Source organism: Salmo salar, chromosome ssa01, assembly GCF_905237065.1.
Source record: "Salmo salar chromosome ssa01, Ssal_v3.1, whole genome shotgun sequence".
Lineage (NCBI taxonomy): Eukaryota > Metazoa > Chordata > Actinopteri > Salmoniformes > Salmonidae > Salmo > Salmo salar.
The window spans coordinates 21,337,389-21,365,207 of record NC_059442.1 but is presented as its reverse complement, the minus strand read 5'-3'; the positions used below and the strand labels follow the sequence as shown (position 1 = coordinate 21,365,207).

The 27,819-nt window shown below is 43.0% G+C and overlaps 1 protein-coding gene across 5 annotated transcripts in view; it reads left to right on the top strand.

The window, feature by feature from the left end:
- The first annotated feature begins 641 nt into the window (after positions 1-641).
- LOC106574720 (palmitoyltransferase ZDHHC14) overlaps positions 642-27,819 on the top strand; it is a 99,228-nt gene continuing 72,050 nt past the window's right edge. For 2 of the 5 annotated variants that reach the window (XM_045714980.1, XM_014150856.2), the window contains exons 1-2: positions 700-1,171; positions 2,041-2,344. In XM_045714980.1, coding sequence (XP_045570936.1) covers positions 2,100-2,344 — 245 coding nt within the window. In that variant the 5' untranslated portion in view covers positions 700-1,171; positions 2,041-2,099. Of the gene's footprint in view, positions 1,172-1,462; positions 1,482-2,040; positions 2,345-27,819 lie in introns of those variants that run through there. The other 3 variants (XM_014150770.2, XM_014150931.2, XM_014151006.2) reach the window with 3 other exon arrangements.

Genomic DNA, 27,819 nt, shown 5'->3' with positions numbered 1-27,819 from the left:
GAATGCCAAGAGTGTGCAAAGCTGTCATCAAGTCAAAGGTTGGCTACTTTGAAGAATCTAAAATATATTTTGATTTGTTTAACACTTTTTGGTTCACAATTATTCTACAATGTAGAACGTAGTAAAAATAAAGAGTAGGTGTGAGTAGGTGTGTCCAAACTTTTGACTGGTACTGTATGTCCCTCTTTGTGGCACTTGACCATATGACAGGGCAGTAGTACCGGTGCAACACAACTAGAGCCTGTAGGACTTGTTTTGTTGATAGCTATGTCAAGAAAACAGAGCAGTGCTTTATTATAGCCATGGTGATTAACTGAACTGCACGGATGGAGTGGACATCACAGAAGATAGGTGTGGTAGTTGCAGCAGCAGAGAAATATTTGGGTCTGAGAGATTTTAGTGCAGAAGATCTACAGGGAGTTTTGAGAGAAGGGGTTTCATCCTCCCAGGCTGATGGCCTGGTGTAGGATCGTTTAGGGCCAAAGTCGTGGGATGGGTGGTGGGTTTTGGGGATAGACAGTTGCAGGGTTAGATGGTGGTGCAATTTATAATCTTCCCCTTTCCCTTTTTTGTGATAAATGTGCAATATGCACTCCGACCTCCGAAAGGCAGCAATACTCAAACACAACGTCTGGTCTGCCAGAAATTCACACGAAGAAGAATGTGTTTCGAGGAGGGCGGGATGTGTGCTCGGTATGTTGTTGTTTGTTAGTTGCAATGAACAGCGCAACGTGATGGAGACAACAGTGTGAATGCTTTCCGAACAAACACAGTGGGATATCCCGATGTTTCAGCAGCCTTGCTGGGAATGGTGCAACTTTTCACTACGCAAGCGAACGAGTACGTGACATAATTGTGTGACTATCCCCAGATGTAGCAACTGTAGATGGAAATTGGACCTGCAAGCGGCGTTCTGATTTTTCGTATCACACGCAAACTTGTCTGAAAATCACTCGCGCTGTCTTTCTACTGTGGTTGAGTTTGAAATGGTGTGGCGTGGGACCTACCCAGACTATCCTCTGACTTTCCATGATTGAAGTGTTTGATATTTTCATACCAGCCTTTTGTAATTCCGAGAGAAATTATGATATTGCTTTCGACTGCAGTTTGCAACAAACACGGATAAGGAGACCAGATAAAAGTGGCGTACCAGCAGTGTCGACTTTCTTTGGTGAGCTGTCCAGAGGAATGTCAAAACTGTAGGGTTTCTGTGATGCTATGCTGTTCGGGATGTGCCCGTAATGCTTGGTGAATGAAAACGGGTGTTGGCTCACAGGAAACGACAGAACACTCAGAAGTTTGCTCTCGAGCTAACGTTAGCCTAGCTAACTAGATCTAGTTACTTGGCTGCATTTTCTTTTTGCTAGCTAGCTGACGTTAGCTGTCTATACCTAGTCAATAGTAAAGTCATGTTGCTGGGTGATTTCAGATAACATTACCTAACTAGCGTTAGCTAGTTAACGTTTGTTTATTTGATCATGGTAGGTAGGTAGTTAGCTAGTTCAGTTAGCTAGCTAGGGCCAAGACTTATTAGCTAAGTATATTTGATTAAACCATTAATTGCAACCGTGTTAGTTGCTAGCTAGTGAAAAGTTTCAAGCATGTGAGAAGCTGTCACTGGTAGCTAACTAACGTTACTTAGCTAGTTAGTTATGTAGCCTAGTAAGATGGATAGCCAAGTAGGTCTGGATGTCATGCTGGAAACGTTTGTGTGCTCGTCATTACTAGCTACATACACTCACCATAGCCCATAAACGAATAAAACCATAGCTAGCTGTTAAAACATGAACTCTAAAATGGTAGCAAGCTAACCCTATACTGGCTCCTTAAAACATCATCTGCAAAACATTGAATGTGATCCTATAATCAGACTGATCCCAGATCTGTTTATATTGTTTTGCCAACAACTATTAATTGTCTGTCTGGCATGACAACATAGGAGTTGACTGTATACTCCACACACAGATCTGGGACCAGGCTATAATCAGACCACTATTTTTCCAGTAAAATAACATCACAGTTCTGTTGCTTTCATTTCAGCGGTGCTCCTGGTCCTGGACTGCTTCAACTGTGGAGGGGATCTCACTGAGTGACCATTGATGCTGCAACTCGGGGTGGCTGAGCCTATGCGAGAGTGCGAATACAGCCAGATCAGCACTCGCAGCTCAACCCCGATGGAAACTCCATACAAGAAGAGGACCCCCAAAAAGAGGAAGTGGCAAGCCTTCCCGGGGCGGAATAAATTTTACTGCAATGGTAGGATCATGATGGCCAGACAGACAGGGGTTTTCTACCTCACCCTAGTCCTCATTCTCATCACAAGTGGACTCTTCTTCACTTTTGAGTAAGTAGCTAAAGGTTTTTCCCTATGTTTTGCCATCCTTTGGCCCACATTGCCTATGAACAGGGCATTGGGGCTGTAGCTAACAAAGAGCCAGGGTTTATGGTCCAACCTGTCACTGTTAATTAGCCAGTGGTAGCCTGTATGTGGATGAGATGGGCTCCCTCACTCTTCCTCAAGGTGCTCTTTCACCTTGTGCTGTCACATTGAGTAGGAGTTGGCAGAGTTGTAATAAGCCTTGTAATTCTGTTAGCTCAGCTTTAATGTTTAGTCTGACCTATTTCTGGAAGTCTCTCAGCAATTAATATGGAGTAGATAGCATAGCTTCTTGTCTTAACTCTCATGCATCATTCTTACTGACAGGGACAGCCCACTTGATGTCCTTTTGTCTCCTGAGTTACTCATCATGGTAACACCTGTCTGGTTTCCTTTGAAAAGGTGTGGCTGTTCTAGTTTCTGTCATCACAGGGTCTGTTTGAATGAATCTATCATACGATACATGTCCATTCATGTAGACTGAATAAACGTGAGGAGGTCATCCTTCCAAATAAATTAATTTCAGTTTCGTTAAAATATTTGTTATATACAACCTCTCTCTCTCTCGTTGTTACTGATCACACTTACCAGCTAAGAGATGCTAAACAACGGAGGTTTCTGATGTAGGCGTGCATCTTTGTCTCGACCATTTGATCTTTTTTTTTTCTCTCTCGCTCTTTCGCCATTGCTTCCTCTCTTGTTCTAGATTTCCCCTGCCGGACTGGTTTACCCTCTTCTTCTAAAACGTCTCCAGTTCTCAGACGAGCTCTTTGTGACATGTTGTTTATTACTATATTTAATGTGGTGAAATGTGGAGCCTGTAAAACCTGAGCAGCAGGCTGTTATACCCACAGACACCACTTCTCCTCTCACACTCTGTCCCTGGTTTTATAACAGTGCCTGCTGCCTGGTTTATCTCAGCAGCATGACAACCTGTGTCCCTCTCATCCATGTTCAGGAGGTTGTAAATTGGCCCTGAGTGACTGCCAGGTCCCATGGAGTACAAAGGGGAGAGCATATATTTAGACACTGAGTGCTATTAGCATGAGGGATGTCTCAGCAGCACTGTTCTGGACCAGTCAGTCACTCTTTTCCCTGCTTGTCCTGATTAATCACTCATTGTGGTCCAGGAGCCAGACAGTGCTTAGCACAAGAGGCTGCTGAGGGGAGGACGGCTCATAGTAATGGCTGGAATGGAGTGATTGGAATGGTATCAGACACATGGAAACCATGTTTGATGAGTTCAATACCATTCCATGTATTTCGTTCCAGCCATTAATATGAGCCCGTCCACCACAATTAAGGTTCCACCCAACCTCCTGTGGTGCTTAGGAAGATAAGTCTGGTTCTAACGCCTACCTTGGATGTTGTTGCTCAATCAGACTGGCAGCCTTTCTCACTGTGTTCCGTATGCATGATCAAGCCCTGGGTGTATTCTGACCCCTTGACCTTTTCCACATTTTGTTACATTACAAACTTATTCTAAAGTGGATTTAATATATATATATATTTTTTGGTCCTCAATCTATACACAATGCCCCATAATGACAAAGCAAAAACAGGTTTTTAGGAATGATTTCACATTTACATAAGTATTCAGACCCTTTACTCAATACTTTGAAGAACCTTTCAGCTATTACAGCCTAGAGTCTTCTTGGGTATGACACATGGCACACCTCTATGTGGGGAGTTTCTCCCATTCTTCTCTGCAGATCATCTCAAGCTCTGTCAGGTTGGATGGGGAGCGTCCCTGCACAGCTATTTTCAGGTCTCCAGAGATGTTAGATCGGGTTCAAGTCTGGGCTCTGGCTGGGCAACTCAAAGACATCCAGACTTGTCCCAAAGCCACTCCTGCGTTGTCTTGCTGTGTTGCTTAGGGCCGTTGTCCTGTTGGAAGGTGAACCTTCGCCCCAGTCTGAGGTCCTGTGTGCTCTGGAGCAGGTTTTCATCAAGGATCTCTCTGTTCTTTGCTCTATTCATCTTTCCCTCAATCCTGACTAGTCTCCCAGTCCCTGCTGCTGAAAAACATCCCCACAGCATGATACTGCCACCATCATGCTGCACCGTAGGGATGGTGCCAGGTTTCCTCTAGACGTGACGCTTGGCATTCAGGCCAAGCGAATCTTGTTTCTCATGGTCTGAGAGTCTTTCAGCTGCCTTTTGGCAAACTCCAAGCGGGCTGTCCTGTGCCTTTTACTGTGGAGTGGCTTCCGTCTGGCCACTCTACCATGAAGGCCTGATTAGTGGAGTGCAACCAGAGATGGTTGTCCTTCTGGAAGGTTCTCCCATCTCCACAGAGGAACTCTGGAGCTCTGTCAGAGTGACCATCAGATTATTGGTCACCTCCCTGACCAAGGGCCTTCTCCCCCGATAGCTCAGTTTGGCTGGGCGGCCAGCTCTAGGAAGAGTGGTGGTGGTTCCAAACTTCTTCCATTTTAAGAATGAAGGAGGCCACTGTGTTATTGGGGACCTTCAATGCTTCTTGGTACCTTCAATGCTGCAGACATTTTTTGGTACCCTTCCCCAAATCTGTGCCTCGACACAATCCTGTCTCGGAGCTCTACGGACAATTCCTTCAACCTCATGGCTTGGTTTATGTTCTGACATGCACTGTCAACTGTGGGACCTTATATAGACAGGTGTGCCTTTCCAAATTATGTTCGATCAATTGATTTTACCACAGGTGGACTCCAAGTTGTAGAAACATCTCAAGGATGATCAATGGAAACGGGATGCACCTGATCTCAATTTTGAGTCTCATAGCAAAGGGTCTGAATACTAATGTAAATAAGGTATTTATGTTTTTAATTTTTTATGAATATGCAAAAATGTCCAAACCTGTTTTTGTTTTGTCGTCATTATGGGGTATTGTGTGTAGATTGAGAGAACATGTATTTAATTCATTTTAGAATAAGGCTGTAACGTAACAAAATGTGGGAAAAGGGATGGGGTCTGAATACACTGTATGTCATACCAATGTTTGTTGTTGTTGCTACATGTAGCCTACTTGTCACAGTCTTCTAAACAACTTTTTTGTGTGTTGTAATTTCTGCAATCCTGACCTGCTGCCAGTTCCATTGCATTAGCTCTCTGCATTATGTGAGAGACATTGACCTCTTGTCTTCCACCAACCTTTCAGTGAGGCTTGGCAATGTAAACTCACCTCAGTGCTGTCACTGTCAGAGCTGCTGTCATAACCCAAGAAAAAGCCTGGTTGAGAGCTTTCATCACAGAAAAAAAAAACAGTGCAACCGACCCAATAGCCTACGAGTTCTATTCTGGTCAGTGGAGTGCTGTCTGGATATACAGTACCAGTCAAAAGTTTGGGGACACCTACTCATTAAAGGGTTTTTCTTTATTTTAACTATTTTCTACATTGCAGAATAATAGTGAGGACATCACAACTATGAAATAACACATGGAATCATGTAGTAACCAAAAAATGTTGAACAAATCAAAATATATTTTAGATTCTTCAAAGTAGCCAAACTTTTTGCATTAATGACAGCTTTGCACACTCTTGGCATTTTCTCAACCAGCTTCACCTGGAATGCTTTTCCAATACTATTGAAGGAGTTCCCATATATACTGAGTACTTGTTGGCAGCTTTTCCTTCACTCTGCGGTCCAACTAATCCCAAACCATCTCAACTGGGTTGAGGTCGGGTGATTGTGAAGGCCAGGTCATCTGATGCAGCACTCCATCACTCTCCTTGGTCAAATAGCCCTTACACAGCCTGGAGGTGTGTTGGGTCATGGTCCTGTTGAAAAACAAAAAACAAATGATAGTCCCACTTAGCCCAAACCAGATGGAATGGTGTATTGCTGCAGAATGCTGTTTTAGCCATGCTGATTAAGTGTGCTTTGAATTCTAAATAAATCGCTGACAGTGTCACCAGCAAAGCACCCCCACACCATCACACCACCTCTACCATGCTTCACGGTGGGAACCACACATGCAGGGATCATCTGTTCACCTACTTTGCTTCTCACAAAGATGCAGCAGTTGGATCCAAAAATCTCATCAGACCAAAGGACAGATTTCCAGCAGTCTAATGTCCATTGCTTGTGTTTCTTGGCCCAAGCAAATCTCTTATTATTGGTGTCCTTTAGTAGTGGTGTCTTTGCAGTAATTTGACCATGAAGGCCTGATTCATGCAGTCCTCAACATCAGTTGATGTTGAGATGTCTGTTACTTGAACTCTGGAGGCAAAAGAAAAGTACACCTGTTTAGGCGAGCTGCTGGCTAGCAGAGTAGAACACTTGAAAACGAAAAGGAGAGCCGCACACTGTAGGAGCTCAGATGCAATAATTTAATAACCTAATAACCAACGTTTCAACAGACACGCTGTCTTCATCAGGGTATAATGATAAACACTGCGGGTAACTAGTTTATATAGTGTCAAAGGACACAAACAGGTGTCAGTAATCATGGCCAGGTGTGGTCTGACATCATTGGTTAATTCTTAGATATAAAATGTTGCTATTCATTATAAATGTTTGTGGGCCTATGTAGCCAAATTGTATGTTATCCATATTTTATGTATGTTATTTTTATATCTAACAATTAACCAATGATGTCAGACCACACCTGGCCATGATTACAGACACCTGTTTGTGTCCTTTGACACTATATAAACTAGTTACCCGCAGTGTTTATCATTATACCCTGATGAAGACAGCGTGTCTGTTGAAACGTTGGTTATTAATTGCATCGGAGCTCCTAGAGTGTGCGGCTCTCCTTTTCTTTTTTTACTTGAACTCTGTGGAGCATTTATTTGGCCTGCAATTTCTGATGAACTTATCCTCTTCAGCAGAGGTAACTCTGGGTCTTCCTTTCCTGTGGCGGTCCTCATGAGAGCCAATTTCATCGTAGTGCTTGATGGTTTTTGTGACTGCGCTTGAAGAAACTTTCAAAATTCTTGAAATGTTTCTGGATTGACTGCCCAACATGTCTTAAAGTAATGATGGACTGTTGTTTCTCTTTGCTTATTTGAGCTGTTGTTACCATAATATGGACTTGGTCTTTTACCAAATAGGGCTATCTTCTGTATACCACCCCTGCCTTGTCACAACACAACTGATTGGCTCAAACCCATTAAGGAAATACATTTCACAAATTAACTGTTAACATGGCACACCAGTTAATTTAAATTCATTCCAGGTGACTACCTAATGAAGCTGGTTGAGAGAATGCCAAGAGTGTGCAAAGCTGTCATCAAGGCAAAGGGTGGCTACTTTGAAGAATCTCAAATATAATATATTTTGATTTGTTTTAACACTTATTTGGTTACTACATTTGGTTACCTCTGCTATCCCCTATTTGGCCTAGTCTCAATTCTGCAGGGACAATTACAGTAAGAATACATTTAGTCACATCACCTACTCTGTGGTACACACTGGCATGCAGTAGTCATTTGACAATTGAGAGTAGCCTAATGTTTAGTGCATGCTGAAGACTTACTGGTTCTCATTGCGAAAACTTCTGATGATTGAGGCCACGGTTGATCTTCTGAGGATTTGTTGAATCATTGTAGCTGCCTCAGTCACTATTATGCCATGATTTACTACATGGTCTACAACTATTGCTCAGATTTCATTGGACACTCTTTGCTGTTGCTGCCGCTGTCTTGGTCCCTGTCCTCTAACACGTTCCCCCACACCTCTCGAATGAGGCCCACGACCATCTCTCAGAAGAGGTGCTTGTCCCCTGCCATTCCTTTGACTACCATGTCTTCCTTGTCTTCCTCCTCCCACTGGAGGTGTGTTGGTAATTTTCCTGTTGAAAAACAAATGATAGTCCCACTAAGGGGAAACCAGATGGGATGGTGTATCGCTGCAGTATCCATGCTGGTTAAGTGTGCCTTGAATTCTAAATAAATCACAGACAGTGTCATCAGCAAAACACCATCACACCACCTCCTCTATGCTTCACGGTGGGAACCACACATGTGGAGATCATCCTTTCACCTACTCTGCGTCTCACAAAGACATGGCGGTTGGAACCAAAAATCTAAAATTAACTCATCAGACCAAAGGACAGATTTCCACCAGTCTGTCTATTGATCGTGTTTCTTAACCCAAGGATGTCTCTTCTTCTTATTGGTGTCCTTTAGTAGTGGTTTCTTTGCAGCAATTCGACCATGAAGGCCTGATTCACACAGTCTCCTCTGAACAGTTGATGTTGACATGTGTCTGTTACTTGAACTCTGTGAATCATTTATTTGGGCTGCAATCTGAGGTGTAGTTAACTCTTATGAACTTATCATTTGCATCAGTGGTAACTCTGGGTCTTCCTTTTCTGTGGCGTTCCTCATGAGAGCAAGTTTCATCATAGTGCTTGATGGTTTTTGCGACTGCACATATTTTCCAGATTGATTGACCTTCTTATCTTAAAGTAATGATGGACTGTCATTTCTCTTTGCTTATTTGAGGTGTTCCTGACATAATATGGACTAGGTTTATCTTCTGTATACCACCCCTACCTTGTCACAACACAAGTGATTGGCTCAAATGCATTAAGAAGGAAAGAAATTCCACAAATTAACTTTTAACAAAGCACACATGTTAATTGAAATGCATTCCAGGTGACTACCTAATGAAGCTGGTTGAGAGAATGCCAAGAGTGTGCAAAGCTGTCATCAAGGCAAAGGGTGGCTACTTTGAAGAATCTAAAAAATAAAATACATGTAACACTTTTTTGGTTACTACATGATTCCATATGTTATTTCATAGTTTTGATGTCTTCACTATTATTCTACAAAGTAGAAAATAGTAAAAATAAAGGGGAAAAACCCTTGAATGAGTAGGTGTGTCCAAACTTTTGACGTGTGTGTGTGTGTGTGTGTGTGTGTACTGAACAAAAATATAAACACAACAATTTTTAAGATTTTACTGACTTACGGTTCTTGTATGGAAATCAGTCAATTTAAATAAATTCTTTAAGCCGTAATCTATGGATTTCACATGACTGGGAATACAGATATGCATCTGGTCACAGATGCATTCAAGAAAATATATAAAAAATGGGCCTCACAATGGGCCTCAGGATCTTGTCGCGCCATCTCTGTGCATTGAAATTGCTATCGATAAAATGCAATTGTCTGAGCTTACGCCTGCCAATACATAACCCCACCACCTCCATGGGGCACTCTGTTCACAATATTGACATCAGCAAACCGCTCGCCCACACCACGCCATACATGTGGTCTGCGGTTGGGAGGCTGGTTGGACCTTCTGCTAAATTCTTTAAAACAACGGAGGTAGATTATGGTAGAGAAATTAACGTTCCATTCTCTGGCAACAGCTCTGGTGGACATTCCTGTAGTCACCATGCCACTTGCACGCTCCTTCAACTTGAGACATCTGTGGCACTATGTTGTGTGACACAACTGCACATTTTAGCGGCTTTTATTGTCCCCAGCACAAGGTGCACCTGTGTAATGATCATGCTGTTTCAACATCTCCTTGATGTCACACCTGTGAGGTGGATGGATTATTTTCGCAAAGGAAAGATGCTCACCAAGAGGGATGTAAAACAAATTTGTGCACATAAGAGAGAAATAAGCTTTTTGTGCGTATGGAAAATTTCGGGGATCTTTTTAATTCAGCTCATAAAACATGGGACCAACACTTTACATGTTGCGTTTTATATTTTTGTTCAGTATACTGTAGATACAAGTGGCAGAGCCTGGTCCCCACACAAGGACCACCATCCACACACCTGGAGGATACCAGCTGCTTCCTGGTGATAGATACCCCTCAATGCTTCATTTCCTGCCTGCCTGCGTACGCAGTGGAACCACATCCCGCTCTCTGTGTCGCCTGCTGCCTCTGTTTGTTATGACTGCGGGTTTCAGTTCACAGGAACTCTGGAGGATAACATAGCTCATATACAGAGAGCTCCGTACTGTAGTCTCCAGGCCATCAGAGCCCTCCTGACTGTCCTCTGTTCAGCTGAGAGGAACCAGCTATCTATCAGACAGGGTGCTAGTTAGTCCAGTCCTCAACTGCTGTCCTCTAAAGCATTTTAGATTTGCAGTGCATTTCCTACCTTTCACCCTCTGCCAGTCCCAGCTGAGCCCAAGGCATTATGGTAAACGTCTAGCCTAATCCCTATTGATGCCTGCCTGGCTGTCAAAGTCTCCTTCATAGACACTGTATCAAGATGGTGTGTTGTCCCTAACAGGACTTCTTTAATGATCAGAGCTGGACATTCCTCTTCTTGCCCAACAGCAGGGACTTGACTGTCAGTCATTGGCCTTGAACTCTTATGAGAGGTCCTGGTGAGATCAGCCATTGTTCCTCTGCTTTCTCCAGACTTCCTTTCAGTTGGTCTCATGTGGAGAGCTGGGGAGAGAAAGCAGAGGTGTACTTATGAAGCAGTAAAGCCTGGGAGGGAGCCAGATACAGGGCAGCAGGAAAAGCAGAGATCTTCCTCATCCCTCTTTATTGTCCCCATCTCAGAGAGAGATGCTCAGCTATCTATATATGGTGAGCCCTCTTAGTGAATGCCAGATTGAGCTGTTTTATTATTCTGTTGTTGCTCTCTCCCAGAAGCCCATGTGTCCTGTTGTTGCAACTTGTACATGTCAACCTTTTCCCATTGTTTTATCCAGAAAAAGGTTTTCAGTAGTACTTTTGAGCAACTATAGTTCATGTTCTTTAGAAAGTACTATAGGCCTAGTTCCACAGCATTTTCTGTTGTGCAAGGAGATGGTCTGAACTCATTCTACACTGAATATAGGCTTAGTTATTAAAGGGCAGCAAGGCCGTAGCACTGCACAAATGAGTTGGAGCTGTGTGCCTGCGTTTGTGTGTCATCGTTGATGGATAGTGGCTCGAAGCTGGCTTTGTTAAGCCATCCTTTGAGCTAAGATATGTGGACAAAAGAAAAAGGCGCTGCAAGTTTTGATGCAGATTGTGTCAGGAGGTGTAGCAAATCAGCAGAGACGGCAGGCGATATTCAGTGACTGGAGAACACGAGGAACATTGCTCGCTTGCTCTCTGTCTGCGTAGTTTATGCTGCTCAGACAGGTATGGTTGTTATTAGAAAGGCTGCTTTGTTTCTCTCTGGGAATTGTGCAAGACACAGTGATTCAGTTCCCCTCTTTGTTTGTTTTCCACGTTGTTCTCCAGATTAAAATGACATCTTGGTCTAACATATGATCTACCACATTTGGCCTGTAAGTCTCAGTGTAGGGATGAATGTTTAATTTAATGGGGATTTTTGTTCGTTGAATCATTTAGGGTGAGTGGGTGGTAGTGGAGACATTAGTGCTTTTGGAGGTCTGTTCAATTTATTAAAAAATACATGTTTCCAATTATTTTGGTTGAATGCTGTAACAGAATAAAATAATGAATAAAAGTCCCATGATTGTAGTGACTGCTAGGGCTGGGGGATATGGCCAAAATATCATATCACAGTATTAATAAACATTTCTGATGGTATTTTATGTTTTTCAATAATAACAGTTCTAAATTTACTTTGAGTAGTTGTAACCCCAGGGTGGCAACACATACACTGATCAAAAATAGAAACGCAACAGGTAAAGTGTTGGTCCCATATTTCATCAGCTGAAATAAAAATTCTCATTTTCCATAAGCACCAAAAACGTATTTCTCAAAAATTGTGTGCACAATTTTTTTCCCATCCCTGTCAAACCGGCCTCACAACCGCAGACCGCGTGTAACCACGCCAACCCAGGACCTCCACATCCGGCTTCTTCACCTGCGGGGTCATCTGAGGATTATTTGTTACTGTACTAAAGCCGTTTTGTGGGAAAAACACATTCTGATTGGGTGGGCCTGACTGCCAAGTGGGTAGGCCGATGCCCACCCATGGTTGCACCCCTGCACAGTCATGTGAAATCCATAGATTGAGGTCCTTATGATTTTATTTCAATTGACTGCTTTCCTTATATGAACTGTAACTCAGTAAAATCTTTGAAATTGTTTCATGTTTTGTTTATATTTTTGTTCAGTATACATTCTAAGCGATTTAAATGGGTCTTTCTACATTGACTGTATTATACTGTTCAACTAAAATTGAAACAAATCATTTTCAGCATTAATAATTTATGTATTTCGTGCACTCATTTGAGATAATTTCCACAGTGCCATATTTTTAACCAAATGCGATTTTAGTAAAACAGTTGTGTCAACTGTTGGAGTCAAGGAAATATAATTATTATTCTAATTGGATAGTTAGAATATATTAGTGTCCACTTTGAATACAGTGTTTGACATGACAACGAATGAAAATGCCAGGGAGGAGTTATTGTGACAGGGTATGAACTAGTGTGTTTCCTAGGGGACCCTATAATCTTTGGCTACGTTAAATGTTTTATCTTAGCTACTACATGTAGCTAACATATTCATGCTTTGCATATTCAGCTTTGATTTAGAAGATACTGTTGCACAAACAACATGCTGATTTAGGTCTACACAGTCACTGGTATTAGGCTCTATAGCTAGTTATGTTTGCTCTGACTCAGTAACTGTATTAGCTAACTAGTGATTAACATTAGTTGCTAACATGATTTAGCCCCAACTTGCTAAGAAAAGACTATAGGTTTTCAGATGTAAGAAACACAAACTAATAGTGTAATTATAGATCACAAGTGGATTTATATTAAGAAGCAAAGTTAAAAACGCATCAACATTTGTTTCATGTGCTGCATTGACCATGCAGACTGAACGAAGTGTCTCGTGGTTGAGTAAGTACAAAGGGAGAGAGAGACCCCTGTTATAGAGGGTAAATTAAAAACCTAAACCGGTCCATGCATCAACACCGGTGTATAGTAAGATACGGTATTTTATTTATTTTACCTATTTAACTAGGCAGGCAAGTTAAGAACAAATTCTTATTTTCAATGACAGCCTAGGAACAGTGGGTTAACTGCCTTGTTCAGGGGCAGAACGACAGATTTTTACATTGCCGGCTCGGGGATTCGATCTTGCAACCTTTCGGTTACTAGTCCAACGCTCTAATCGCTAGGCTACCTGCCGCCGTATACTGGCCAGCCCTACTGATTGCCCATTACTGCTTATCACTTATTGACAAAAATTATACTGAACTAAAATATAAACGCAACATGTAAAGTGTTGTTCCCATGTTTCATGAGCTGAAATAAAAGATCCCAGAAATGTTCCATACGTACAAAAAGCTTATTTCTCTCAAATGTTATGCACAAATTTGTTTACATCCCTGTTAGTGAGCATTTCTCCTTTGCTAAGGTAATCCATCCACCTGACAGGTGTGGCATATCAAGAAGCTGATTAAACAGCATGATCATTACACAGGTGCACCTTGTACTGGGGACAATAGACCACTCAAAATGTGCAGTTTTGTCATACAGCATAATACCACAGATGTTTTGAGGGAGCGTGTAATTGGCATACTGACTGCAGGAATGTCCACCACAGCTGTTGCTAGAGAATATAATGTAAATTTTTCTCCCGCCTCTGTCATTTTTGACAATTTGTCAGTACGTCCAACCGGTCTCACAACCACAGACCGTGTCTGTGCCGCCCCAATTGCAATTGTGGCATGTTGCGTTTTTATATTTCTGTTCAGTATAAATGTAAGGGAAATGTTTAACCAGGTGTGTTATGGTGAGGGTCTGCAACGTGGTTTTTATGTGGGTGTTGGAAAGCAGGATCTTGTTGTCCACTCACACACCCCCAAGCTCTCCTTTCCATAGTCTAATCCATCTCTGCATCCTGGCTCCTAACGGCTGCAGCTCTCTGCTGGCCTGGCTGTGTGGGGAGGGGGGGAACATTCGCAGAGTGTGTGCCTCTGCCTGCCTCGTTGACTGGCATTCATAAACCTCTTTAAAGCATGCGATTAGGATTGACTAAAAGCTCAGCAGTTTTCGAATAGTGAGAAAGCTTTGCTGTTAACTATGGGAGGTAACGAGAAAGAGATTTTGCCATCAGCACTAAGTTCTCTGAGTCTCCTGATAGAGGAGAGTGGAACAGAAACATTGCCTTAAGGAAAGGTAAGGACAACTAAATACTCTTCATCATAGCTCTCTCTTGTCGAGACGTTTTCAATGTCAGGCAGTGCCACTACAAATGTGGTTTTAAGTTGCCATCCACAAATAAGAGCCTTATCTGCTTGTACCACCTTTACCACTTCCATTACAGTCTGAGCTCAGAGCTGTACATAACGCGTGGGTCTAGATCATTTTTCAGTCCCCATCAATGCAGGGCATTAGAAACTAAAGCAAATAACGTCTACATGATCACACCACCAGTGGAGCTGCTGATCAAAACGCTACTCTCCACCCCCACATCCGCATTAATGCCAGGGCACGCTCATTTGTTTTCTCATCATGCTGAAGTGCTCTGTCATTATGAAAATGATCCCGTAGAGCAGCTGTTGCAGCTATCTAACCCTGTGGTGAGTCATCATACTCATTTGCATGGCCTGCCTGTGACTGAGCAGGTAGCAGTCATGTAGCTATGACGGGATGGCATGGCAACTCAGTGGGGTATGGAATAAGATTCAACTCGACTTTCATTTGATATAGCCTTTCAATTATTGAGTGACAACTTTCTCTGCATTTCTGTAATATAGCTCTTTGTTCAAAGCTAAAACTGTGAACTTCTCCTTTTCAGAGACTGTTTGCAGACTGGCTATACCTAATTGAACACCCCAGGCAAAGCATTAGTAGCAAATTAGTGTAACTGCCTCCTTCAAAGAATACAGCAGGTCAGAATTCCCCCAGGAAAGAATGTTGGACATTTTTTTATTTTTTATTACAGTATTACATAGGATACATCCTCTTTATGTATCTTTATTAGTTCTACCCAGTGATCAGAGAGAAGGTCATATGTTTTGGAGGACTCCTGTAACCGTTAAGTCATTCATCAGGGGCAGCTTAATGATGATGAATTGTGGAAAAGGTTTGGCTGAGACTCTGAAGGCAGCAGCTTGGAGCAGAACAGCCACACCTGCATTACACACACGATTTCCTGAGAATAAAGCACACGCTTTCCTGAGACCTTGTTGAAAGCTTTTCTGAAGAAGGGGGTTTGTTCCAGGCCTACATCAAGTCTCACATGGAGTCAGCAAGAAACCACACCTGCCATTTTGAACAACATACACAATAACCTGCCTTTCACTACATCCCCAACCACAGAAGAGTTCAAATTGCTTTTCATTACTGTACATTTCATAAACTGGACTTTATTGACACACTTACCTGCATTGCATAACTGGTCATTGAACCAGGATGAAAGGAGGTAGAGTACTAACATAAAATATGTTTAAGATCTTCGTCACATTTGTGTGTTTACCAAACATTTCCCTTTTTTGGACATGACATCGCTTCTCTCAGGTCACTCCTTGTCACGCACTTTCCTTTCCTGTTTCCGTCTCTTTCCTGCGGATGGCGAGAGGCTAACTCTGTCAGATCTGTCAGCTAGGCTTAGTCAGCTAGGCTTAGTCCAACCAGGCAGAAATCAAGTTCAGTGTTCCTTCTCCTTCCTCTCATCCCAACTCCCCCAGGCTGTCACTGACTTCAGGTCCCCAATATGTGTCACACAGCCTTCTCATTCTACCCATGTCCATTCACTTGGGTGGGGGTAATTGAGTGCATTGCATGTGTTGGTGGCTAATACTAACACATTTGGAAGGATTTTCACACACGTGCTCACACACACTTCTGCTCTGCAACGCTTTGTTTGTTGCTCCGCTGGTAGCACATCATGCTACCAGAGGACATGACGACTAATTCATAACAGCTTTTACTGTGCTTGACAGACAAATGATTTCTTCCAGGGTAGGTTCATGCCCTGCCCTTGTGTAGATGCAATTAAGTGCAATGAGAATGCAATTAAACATAATGCTGACAAAGCTCTGAATCCATAGGCTATAGATTAAAAAGTAATGAATACTCTTTGCTAAAGGCCAATAAAGCTGCTGTTTTAATGGTCTACGCTCCAAGAAATTAATGGACCTTTCAGCAATGTTTTTTATCAACTTGCTTAATGGCTAACTAGCCTGCTTAATCATTTTCATTCTGTCCTGCAAATGCAGCGTTAGATAAGTGCTTTATCTTTCACATAGCAGCTTCTTCTCTTGCACTACATCATCTGCCTTCAGCTCTCACAAAACAAACCCATCTAAAGGGAAGCATCAACTTCTCATGCAAGCAGTTATACATAGCTTCCCACTTCTGCACATTTTGTCCCCCCCAGGCTGTTTGTAGTAGATCAGAGGGTATTGATCGTCTCTAAAGCCTTTTACAGCCTAGTACTCTAGTTCTGGGGGTTCTAATGACTTGAAACGTAGGCACTAGGCAACTGTGAAAGAGCATTGCCACATCTCACAACAAGCTGCTGGGAAGATTACACTTTATTATAATCTATTTAGCAAGAGAGACCTGGCCAAAATGGTAGCACACAAAGTTTAAAACATTTACAACATAAAACACAAAGCACTCCAGTTTTAAAACCTCAGTTTACACACATTGAACAGGCATATTAGTTTATGGAGGAGTGGTTCAACACCTGTATGTATTGTCCCATCAAGTGAAATGGGTTGTTTTACAGGGTCCGCTACAGTACGGCTCACCTGGAGCATATTAGGGTTAAGTGTCTTGCTCGAGCACATCACCAGATGTTTCACCTTGTCTGCTAAGGTATTCAAACCAGCAACCTTTCAGTTACTAGGGTAGGGGTCAAAAGATTGACAACCCACTAAATCATTTTTCACCATAGGGTAAAATCTAACAAACATGATGTAAGGAGATGATTTCCTGTACTTTAAGTAATTTTTCTAGATCGTTCCAAGTAGAGGGGGCAGAGTACTGGAACCTTTTTTTTTTTACCTAGCTCTATACAGGCCTGACGCCGTATGTCTACCAGATGCGCATGAGCTTTGCCGAATGTTGTTTTTGCCAGATGTCTTGTCCGCATTTTCCATACTTGACGCACATGTGCTTCGCAAGCCTGCAGAATGGTTTACAGCATGGAGAAGGTCATTTTGCTACCGGCGCCTCCATGCTAAAAATGCTGCAGGGAGACACATTGCCAATACGATTGGATTACCTGGACAGTTGAATGGGGAAATAATTAGCTGGAAAGTGGGAGCTAGGTGCTGTTCATTTTTTGCATAAGCTAGTATACAGCAAAGTGGTTAGCTTTGTAGTTAGCTTGACTGTTTATGAACTTCTGCTTGTACCACCGCACGGTAAAGCAACGCACGAGTTGAAAATATTGAATGCATGCAGCACACAGAACGCACCGAAGTCTAGTGTGGCATCACCAACGCAGCGTTGCGGACAGCTCCATTGACAATGAATGACTTCCGCCGGACCGCGAAGAGTTTGACACATCTGGTGGACATGAAGCTTTAGTCACCGTCGAGGAGATGCAGTCCTGTGAGCGTAGGCGATAATTGTCATTAGCCTGCTGGACAATCTAGGTACTCTGGTAAAATGGGAGCCTTCCATTAAGATCTGTGAGAAGTGGTAAATAATGTATAGGGGACTTGTGGGAGGATGTGGTAACCGTAACCTGTGTTTTGGTTATTGTTGCGATTTAATATTCTCTGCTGGAGCCAAAATGAGTGGGAAGACCTTCAGGCACCTCACTGAGATAAAAAAATATTGTGCGAGATGCCCCCGGTGATGATGAACTTACTCTCCCGGGTCTATTGCTGTTGAACCCGTATCAGCAGGACATGGATCTGACACTCCTGACTCGTGTTCAGAGTATTTCCAAGAGACTGCTCAAACAGAATCCTGATTGACTGTTAATTGGCTTCCTCTTCCTGTTTCAGAATGTTATTGCTTCCTACTGAAAACAGCACAGATTAATTTTAAATGTCCCTAGACTGTAGTGTAGGTTGTAGGAGGGGAAATGAGCTTGGCTCAGATTCAAGCATCTCTAGTGTTTTGTTGGCCTTTGACCTCTTGGCTCAAAACGCTAAGCTCAAATCACTGTGTTCAATTTGTTAGTTTTAGTAATGAGGAGAAAGTTCATACATTTTGTCTGTCCTTTGATTCCTTACCCAACTCTTTGTTGAAATTGCAGAGGGGTGGTGTGTTCCTATAGTCTCATCTGTGTTTGTGGTGCTGACATTGAGTTAACTGGAATAATGAGTGGAGATTTGGTGTTAGGCATACCATTAGCCTAGACAAGGAGTGTTGAACTGTCTATCTAGGCCATAGGCTGGTCTGAAGCAGTGTTGGTGTTTTTGACTGATGGGCTGATGTCACTTCTGTAGAACTGCAGTGCTTCAACATGATGGCACCACATGTGGAGGTTCCTCTAGTGAAATGCAGGAAACGGTCTGCTTGTGGTAAACATACGATGGAGTCAAGATGTCACACATGGAATGTAAATGCATGTTTATGTCTGAGAGACGCAATTGAAACTTTTTTAAATTGAAAGTGATGGCAAGCTCCGAAACCCAAATAAACTCCCCATATGGTACGCAGCAGTGCATAATCCTAACCCACATAATCCTCCATCCCGTTCCAGCCTGTGAGCTCTGCTCAAGTGTGGCGCTGTCACATTTAATGAGCAATAGGCTAACTTGCATTAGGCTAGGCTTTAGTTTAACATATGGATTTGTACAGTCTGCTTTAAGCCTGCACATAATTGTCCTTCTCACTAATGTTTCGGTGTATCATTCAGTCATATTGACATTTTTTGATTATGGGCAGAGCTGTCTAACATACTGTATTTTGATTTTTTAAGATTAGTTTGGGAAAGGTTGATTATCCTAAAGTTGAATTATCTTTCAAAAGCCATCTTAAATTAGGACTAACGTTTTTTGGGACAATGAGAGAAATATTTAATAAACTGCCAGTGAAATTCTATTAAGACTATTTTTTTATGGTCAGATAATGGAGTTGCATACAGGCACTTTTTTTTTGTCATCTCATGTTAGGACGTTAGTCACATGATGTACTCCCTTCCTGCGTTCCTACAGTGAACTGTCATGAACTTTTAATTGACTGTCTTTGCTATTAAAAGCAGCCGATTGCCTCTGTGCCACGGTAAGGTTAGGTAATGTCAGTTTTTGGGATCCCTCAGTTGGTTCGTGATTTAAATGTTATTTTTTGTTATGGATAAAACATTTCTCAAAAGCCAATGTATTCCCACACTTATCGTTAAAACCCTCTGCTCCCTTTCACTCATTTCACAGCCCACAGCTATAATTCAAACCACAGTTGTAGTGAATTGACAAGCCCATATCATCTGCCCTAACTAGTTGACTCTGGACAGCCTTTTTTGGTTGTCATCCTCATGCATTTAAACGAGAAAGGCCTCCATAACAATTAGGCCAAACCTCCAGATTGAGCATTGGTTCGCCTCATCAGCTACCAGCACTCGCAGTGGGCTCTGAGGGAGGAGAGCGGCGCGATCAGAGAAAGAGCTGGAGAACGTGCAAGCTGAGAGGGCTCTGTGGGTGTAATTTTTCTGGTGGTACACTGTTCATTTGAGACGAATCGTTTCGGGTATGGAATATTTCCCTCCTGATGATAATGTAGGTCAGTGCTATAATACCCAATGGATAAACTCCGAGGTGGTGGTGGTGGTGGGGGGGTGAGAGACGGGGGTGTGAGAGACGGCAGTTTGACCCTTAAGCCGAGAGAGGTGGAAAACCAGTTATAAAACAAGGAAAAAGAGCTGCTGTGGTAGGGCAGGGGAAATTGACGAGACATAGCTGATGCTTGGTGCACCATGCTTGGAGGGAGATGTGGAACATCGTACCCTGGAATCTGACTCCAGTTAACCCGTCCAAAGAGTGTCAGAAGACACCGGGTCTGACCCCGCTGCAGTTTGCCACCAGATCTCCTGAAACCTGATTTAATGATGCCTGAAATCACTGTTTTATTTGCTTTTGTGAGGTCTCTTAAGAACTTGGAAGGGTGGGCAAAGGATTTAGTGACACTGCCTTGAGCTACTCTGGGCAACGAGATTGCAGGTTTAGACTGAACTCTTTGTAATTTTTGGTGATGGCGTGGCCTAGCTATGCTGTAATTGCAGTCCCGGATAGGGCTGTTGCAGTGACTGTATTACCGCCACACTGGCAGTCATGACTGCAGCAAAATTCCACATGACCGTTGAGTCACAGTAATCTCCTGTTATGTAGTCTGGACATGCGCTGGTAGTACCCAACTTGCTAACTACCATCACGTCCTAATGGCCTGGTACTCAGGGTTCTATTGTCCCTCCATCACGTCCTAATGGCCTGGTACTCAGGGTTCTATTGTCCCTCCATCACGTCCTAATGGCCTGGTACTCAGGGTTCTATTGTCCCTCCATCACGTCCTAATGGCCTGGTACTCAGGGTTCTAGTGTCCCTCCATCACGTCCTAATGGCCAGGTACTCAGGGTTCTATTGTCCCTCCATCACGTCCTAATGGCTGGTACTCAGGGTTCTATTGTCCCTCCATCACGTCCTAATGGATGGTACTCAGGGTTCTATTGTCCCTCCATCACGTCCTAATGGCCTGGTACTCAGGGTTCTATTGTCCCTTCATCACATCCTAATGGCCTGGTACTCAGGATTCTATTGTCCCTTCATCACGTCCTAATGGCCTGGTACTCAGGGTTCTATTGTCACTAACATCAATGCAAATCGAAAAATCACATCAAACACTTATCATCAAAACACTATCATGCTTTTAAAACTCACCTCACTGTCATGATCAATTTTTGAAGAAAGAAGTTCAACAGCAGGTTGAAACTGAGTGTAAAACATGGTTGTTGTGGAGATTGTTTGAAATCCATATACACATTTGAGCTTATGCATACGCTTATAAGCCCAAGCCCCCCCACCCCCTCCCCCAAAAAACGAATTAAAATGATTGCCGTTATACAATACATAGCCTTTCACTTATTACACATGGCAGCAAAACATAACCCAAAACAGATTTGGGATGTCTTTGGTATATAATTGATCTAACCTATACTCCAAAAGTAAATCGTTTTTAGTCATCGCCTTTGTGTGTACTGTATTATTATGCATACTGGATGGACTTATGTTATGCTCCAAAATGTCTATCCACGAGTCTGGGAGAGAACTTATAGCCCTAGGCGATGCAGTTGGCTCATTGATTATGCAGGGCGATTTTGAATAGCCTAGTAATAGGGATGTTAAATATTTTCATAATTAATTGGGTGACATTAACTTTAGCTATACAGAACATCTCACCACCATCTGTTTCCATCTCCTCCTCGCTCTCTTTTATTCCTTTCTTCAGCATGCAGAGGGGCTGTCAACAGTTTAGGGAAATATGTTTCTTTGCGAAAAAAATAAGATTATTGATGTTCCCGAACAGATTTCACTTGGTTTCCCAAATTAAGCACTGAGTAGCTGCAGGAACAAGTTTGGAGAGCCCGTGGCATACGGAGTTTGGCCGGAATATCACCTGTCGCGCAGCGAAAGCATGCTCCTCACAGTGGTTAATGCCTGGAGTGAAATAAGTGTTTTTATATTCATTTATCAGCTGTTCATATTAAGCACATGGTCCGCTATAAAACCGAAGGAGCCTGCCAGGCATTAAAAAAAAACTGACCTGCGAGAGAACCCAGCCTCCATTTGCTATTCGAGAGCAAACAGATTAGAGGTCGACCGATTTTAATCGGCATGGGCGATTTAACTAGGGCTGATTTTCAAGTTTTCATAACAATCGGTAATCTGCCTTTTTGGACGCCGATTACATTGCAATCCACGAGGAGACTGCGTGGCAGGCTTGACCACCTGTTACACGAGTGTAGCATCAAAAAGGACCTTGTGGCTGCAAGGAGCCAAGGTGTAAGTTGCTAGCTAGCATAAAAGTTATCTTATAAAAAGCAAGCAATCTTCACAATCACTAGTTAACTACACATGGTTGACGATATTACTAGGTTAACTAGCTTGTCCTGCGTTGCATATAATCAATGCGGTGCTTGTTCATTTACCATCAAATCACAGACTACTTCAACTTCGCCAAATGGGTGATGATTGGAAAAAAGCACAATCGTTGCACCAATGTACCTAACCATGAACATCAATGCCTTTCTTAAAATCAATACACAGAAGTGTATATATTTTTTAAAACCTGCATATTTAGTTAAAATGAATACATGTTAGCAGGCAATATTAACTAGGGAAATTGTCACTTCTCTTGCGTTCTGTGCAAGCAGTCAGGGTTTATGCAGCAGTTTGGGCTGCCTGGCTCGTTACCAACTGTGTGAAGACCATTTATTCCTAACAAAGATCGTAATTAATTTGCCAGAATTGTACATAATTATGACATAACATTGAAGGTTGTGCAATGTAACAGGAATATTTAGACTTAGGGTTGCCACCCGTTCGATTAAAATACGGAATGGTTCTGTATTTCACTGAAAGAATAAACGTTTTGTTTTCGAAATGATAGTTTCCGGATTTTACCATTATTAATGACCTAAGGCTCGTATTTCTGTGTGTTTACTACAATTAATAAATGTAGAAAATAGTCAAATAAAGAAAAACCCTTGAATGAGTAGGTGTTCTTAAACGTTTGACCGGTAGTGTATATTCTTCTTACTTTAAAATAATGTTATGGGACTTATAAGCATATCTTGTCTGCTAAATGAACAAGTCTACAGCCTATGGCATGGTACATAACCAGATAACATACAGTAGGCCAACTCATATTCTGTTCTTCTGAAATACATTTTCTTTATATCATAATGTTTCTTTAGACCTGAAGAGAATAAATAATGAATTTATTTTGATGGTGTATATTCAATTGACCTATTAGGTTTTTTAAAATGTAGATGTTGCAAAGGTGTACATCAGAGTCTTGTATGCATGGAGGCCTGGAGATAATTATCAAACACGTTTAGTAACGGTCAGTTACTGTTAGACCAGTCTTTTCCATGACAATAACCGGCTGACAAAATGTAATGACCGCAACAGCCCTAGTCCCAGACTGAGTCATCGGTATGCTTGGTAGAGAATGCCAACATGGGCTAACCTTCTGGGTCACCATAGTTGCAAACACTATGCTATTCCACCATAGATGTGTTCTAATTGGATACATGCTGGTGAGGGGATGGACGGTCTCTACACCATGCAAACCATAACAAGACTGAAATGGCAAGACCGTGCACCGTCGTCTCTTTATGACTTCAGCATGTGTATGAAGGCTCCATTCTCCATTTGACAATAAAAGTCCATATGCTCCATTCAGTCAGCATATATAGTATTCTGCCATGGACTGTCAATTCATAAATTACAGTGCTGTAAAATAGTAATTCAAGTTGTATAATAGGTCACACAAGTGGTTACATGTCAGAGGACTGTTATCACACATGCATGCACTAGGGTTTCTACTAGATAGCACAACCACAACGTCAAAAATGTCAATATCGTAGAAACTATGAAAACATTTTGTTTTTGGTCTTAATTTAAGGGTACGGTTAGGCATAAGGTTAGCGGTGTGGTTAAGGGTTAAATCACATTTTTAAGAATATCAATTGTATAAATAGGCAGCGTTTATGAATTTGTGGTTGTGGTAACTAGTGACGACAATGTACTAGGCTACATACACGACTAGTGAGCTTCTTTTCCAATCTCTTAGCCGGAATGAGCACTTAGGCTAGGTCCCCTAGATCTACACTGCCGTTGTTCAAGCCAGTGGCACATCTACTGTGTCAGCCCACCCACCCCTGTCTTACCCTACAGTAGAGTCCCGCACGGGTCAGTTTTTTGAAGCCGCCCCCCCCACGCCTGCAACATCAATTCTGAGACTCACCCGACATCAGGATAGATTTTTCTTCGCAACCTGACCCAGCCACATAGAATTGTTCCGAGAGCCCATCCGTGACCCGACAAATAACATACTTTTATGTAATCCGCCCTGGCATGCTGTCAATTAACTTCTGGGCCACATCCTGACTGATGGCAGCCCATTCTTGCATAATCAATGCTTGGAGTTTGTCAGAATTTGTGGGTTTTTGTTTGTCCACCCGCCTCTTGAGGATTGACCACAAGTTCTCAATGGGATTAAGGTCTGGGGAGTTTCCTGGCCATGGACCCAAAATATCAATGTTTTGTTCCCCGAGCCACTTAGTTATCACTTTTGCCTTATGGCAAGGTGCTTCATCATGCTGGAAAAGGCATTGTTCGTCACCAAACTGTACCTGGATGGTTGGGAGAAGTTGCTCTTGGAGGATGTGTTGGTACCATTCTTTATTCATGGCTGTGTTCTTAGGCAAAATTGTGAGTGAGCCCACTCCCTTGGCTGAGAAGCAACCCCACACATGAATTGTCTCAGGATGCTTTACTGTTGGCATGACACAGGACTGATGGTAGCGCTCACCTTGTCTTCTCCGGACATGCTTTTTTCTGGATGCCCCAAACAATCGGAAAGGGGATTCATCAGAGAAAATGACTTTACCCCAGTCCTCAGCAGTCCAATCCCCGAACCTTTTGCAGAATATCAGTCTGTCCCTGATGTTTTTTCCTGGAGAGAAGTGGCTTCTTTGCTGCCCTTCTTGACACCAGGCCATCCTCCAAAAGTCTTCACCTCACTGTGCGTGCAGATGCACTTTACACCTGCCTGCTGCCATTCCTGAGCAAACTCTGTACTGGTGGTGCCCCGATCCCGCAGATGAATCAACTTTAGGAGACGGTCCTGGCGCTTGCTGGACTTTCTTGGGCGCCCTGAAGCCTTCATCACAACAATTGAACCGCTCTCCTTGAAGTTCTTGATGATCCGATAAATGCTTGATTTAGGTGCAATCTTACTGGCAGCAATATCCTTGCCTGTGAAGCCCTTTTTGTGCAAAGCAATGATGACGGCACGTGTTTCCTTGCAGGTAACCATGTTTGACAGAGGAAGAACAATGATTCCAAGCACCGCCCTCCCTTATGAAGCTTCCAGTCTGTTATTTGAACTCAATCAGCATGACAGTGATCTCCAGCCTGGTCCTCGTCAACACTCACACCTGTGTTAACGAGAGAATAACTGACAATGTCAGCTGGTCCTTTTTGTGGCAGGGCTGAAATGCAGTGGAAATATTTTTTGGGGATTCAGTTCATTTGCATGGCAAAGAGGGACTTTGCAATTAATTGCAATTCATCTGATCACTCTTCATAACATTCTGGAGTATATGCAAATTGCCATCATACAAACTGAGGCAGCAGACTTTGAAAATTAATATTTGTGTCATTCTCAACTTTTGGCCACGACTGTAGGCTTTTAGGCTTATCCCATTCCCTGCATTAATTAATTTGTCTGCATGTCTATTCAACATTTGGATGAGAGGAAACCATGCCATGAATGAAGAACGATAGGCCTGTCTCTTATTTTCACGATTCGACACATTGACAACTCAAATTGCTTTGGGAAAAAAGCCTTGTTACCTAATGAAAACCTATAGCCGACATAAAACAATACCTTTACACGAACCTACCAGATGAGCTAAATCACTTCTATGCTCGCTTTGAGGCAAGCAACACTGAGGCATTCATGAGAGCATCAGCTGTTCTGGACGACTGTGTGATCACGCTCTCCGTAGCCGACGTGAGTAAGACCTTTAAACAGGTCAACATACACAAGGCTGCGGGGCCAGACGGAATTACCAGGACGTGTGCCCTGGGCATGTGCTGACCAACTGGCAGGTGTCTTCACTGACATTTTCACCATGTCCCTGATTGAGTCTGTAATGCCAACATGTTTCAAGCAGACCACCATAGTCCCTGTGTCTAAGAACACAAAGGCAACCTGCCTAAATGACTACAGACCCGTAGCACTCAACGTCCATAGCCATGAAGTGCTTTGAAAGGCTGGTAATGGCTCACATCAACACCATTATCTCAGAAACCCTAGACCCACTCCAATTTGCATACCGCCCAAACAGATCCACAATCAATTGCACTCCACACTGCCCTTTCCCACCTGGACAAAAGGAACACTTATGTGAGAATGCTATTCATTGACCACAGCTCAGCGTTCAAGACCATAGTACCCTCAAAGCTCATCACTAAGCTAAGGATCCTGGGACTAAACACCTCCCTCTGCAACTGGATCCTGGACTTCCTGACGGGCCGCCCCCAGGTGGTGAGGGTAGGTAGCAACACATCTGCCACGCTGATCCTCAACACTGGAGCTCCCCAGGGGTGCGTGCTCAGTCCCCTTCTGTACTCCCTGTTCACCCACGACTGCATGGCCAGGCACGACTCCAACACCATCATTATGTTTGCAAACGACACAACAATGGTAGGCCTGATCACCGACAACGACGACACAGCCTATAGGGAGGAGGTCAGAGACCTGGCCGGGTGGTGCCAGAATAACAACCTATCCCTCAACGTAACCAAGACTAAGGAGATGATTGTGGACTACAGGAAAAGGAGGACCGTGCACGCCCCCATTCTCATCGACGGGGCTGTAGTGGAGCAGGTTGAGAGCTTCACGTTCCTTGGCATCCACATCAACAAACTAGAATGGTCCCAACACACCAAGACAGTTGTGAAGAGGGCACGACAAAGCCTATTCCCCCTCAGGAAACTAAAAAGATTTGGCATGGGTCCTGAGATCCTCAAAAGGTTCTACAGCTGCAACATCAAGAGCATCCTGACTGGTTGCATCACTGCGTGGTACGGCAATTGCTTGGCCTCCGACCGCAAGGCACTACAGAGGGTAGTGCGTACGGCCCAGTACATCACTGGGGCTAAGCTGCCTGCCATCCAGGACCTCTACACCAGGCGGTGTCAGAGGAAGGCCCTAAAAATTGTCAGACCCCAGCCATAGACTGTTCTCTCTACTACTGCATGGCAAGCTGTACCGGAGTGCCAAGTCTAGGACAAAATGGCTTCTCAACAGTTTTTACCCCCAAGCCATATGACTCCTGAACACGTAATAAAATGGCTACCTGGACTATTTGCATTGTCCTGTCTGTCCCCCCCAACCCCTCTTTTACGCTGCTGCTACTCTCTGTTTATCATACATGTATAGTCAATTTAACTATACATTCATGTACATACTACCTCAATTGGTCCGACCAACCAGTGCTCCCGCACATTGGCTAACTGGGCTATCTGCATTGTCCCGCCACCCACAACCCGCCAACCCCGTTTTATGCTACTGCTACTCTCTGTTCATCATATATGCATTGTCACTTTAACCATATCTACATGTACATACTACCTCAAATCAGCCTGACTAACCGGTGTCTGTATGTAGCCTCGCTACTTTTATAGCCTCGCTACTGTTATTTTTCACTGTCTTTTTACTGTTTTATTTATTTACTTCCTATTGTTCACCTAATACCTTTTTTGCACTATTGGTTAGAGCCTGTGAGTAAACATTTCACTGTAAGGTCTACACCTGTTGTATTCAGCACACATGACAAATAAACTTTGATTCGATGATTTGATTTGACATTCAATATTGTTTAGATGGTCAAATATTTAATTGAAACTTAAAATAAATTTTC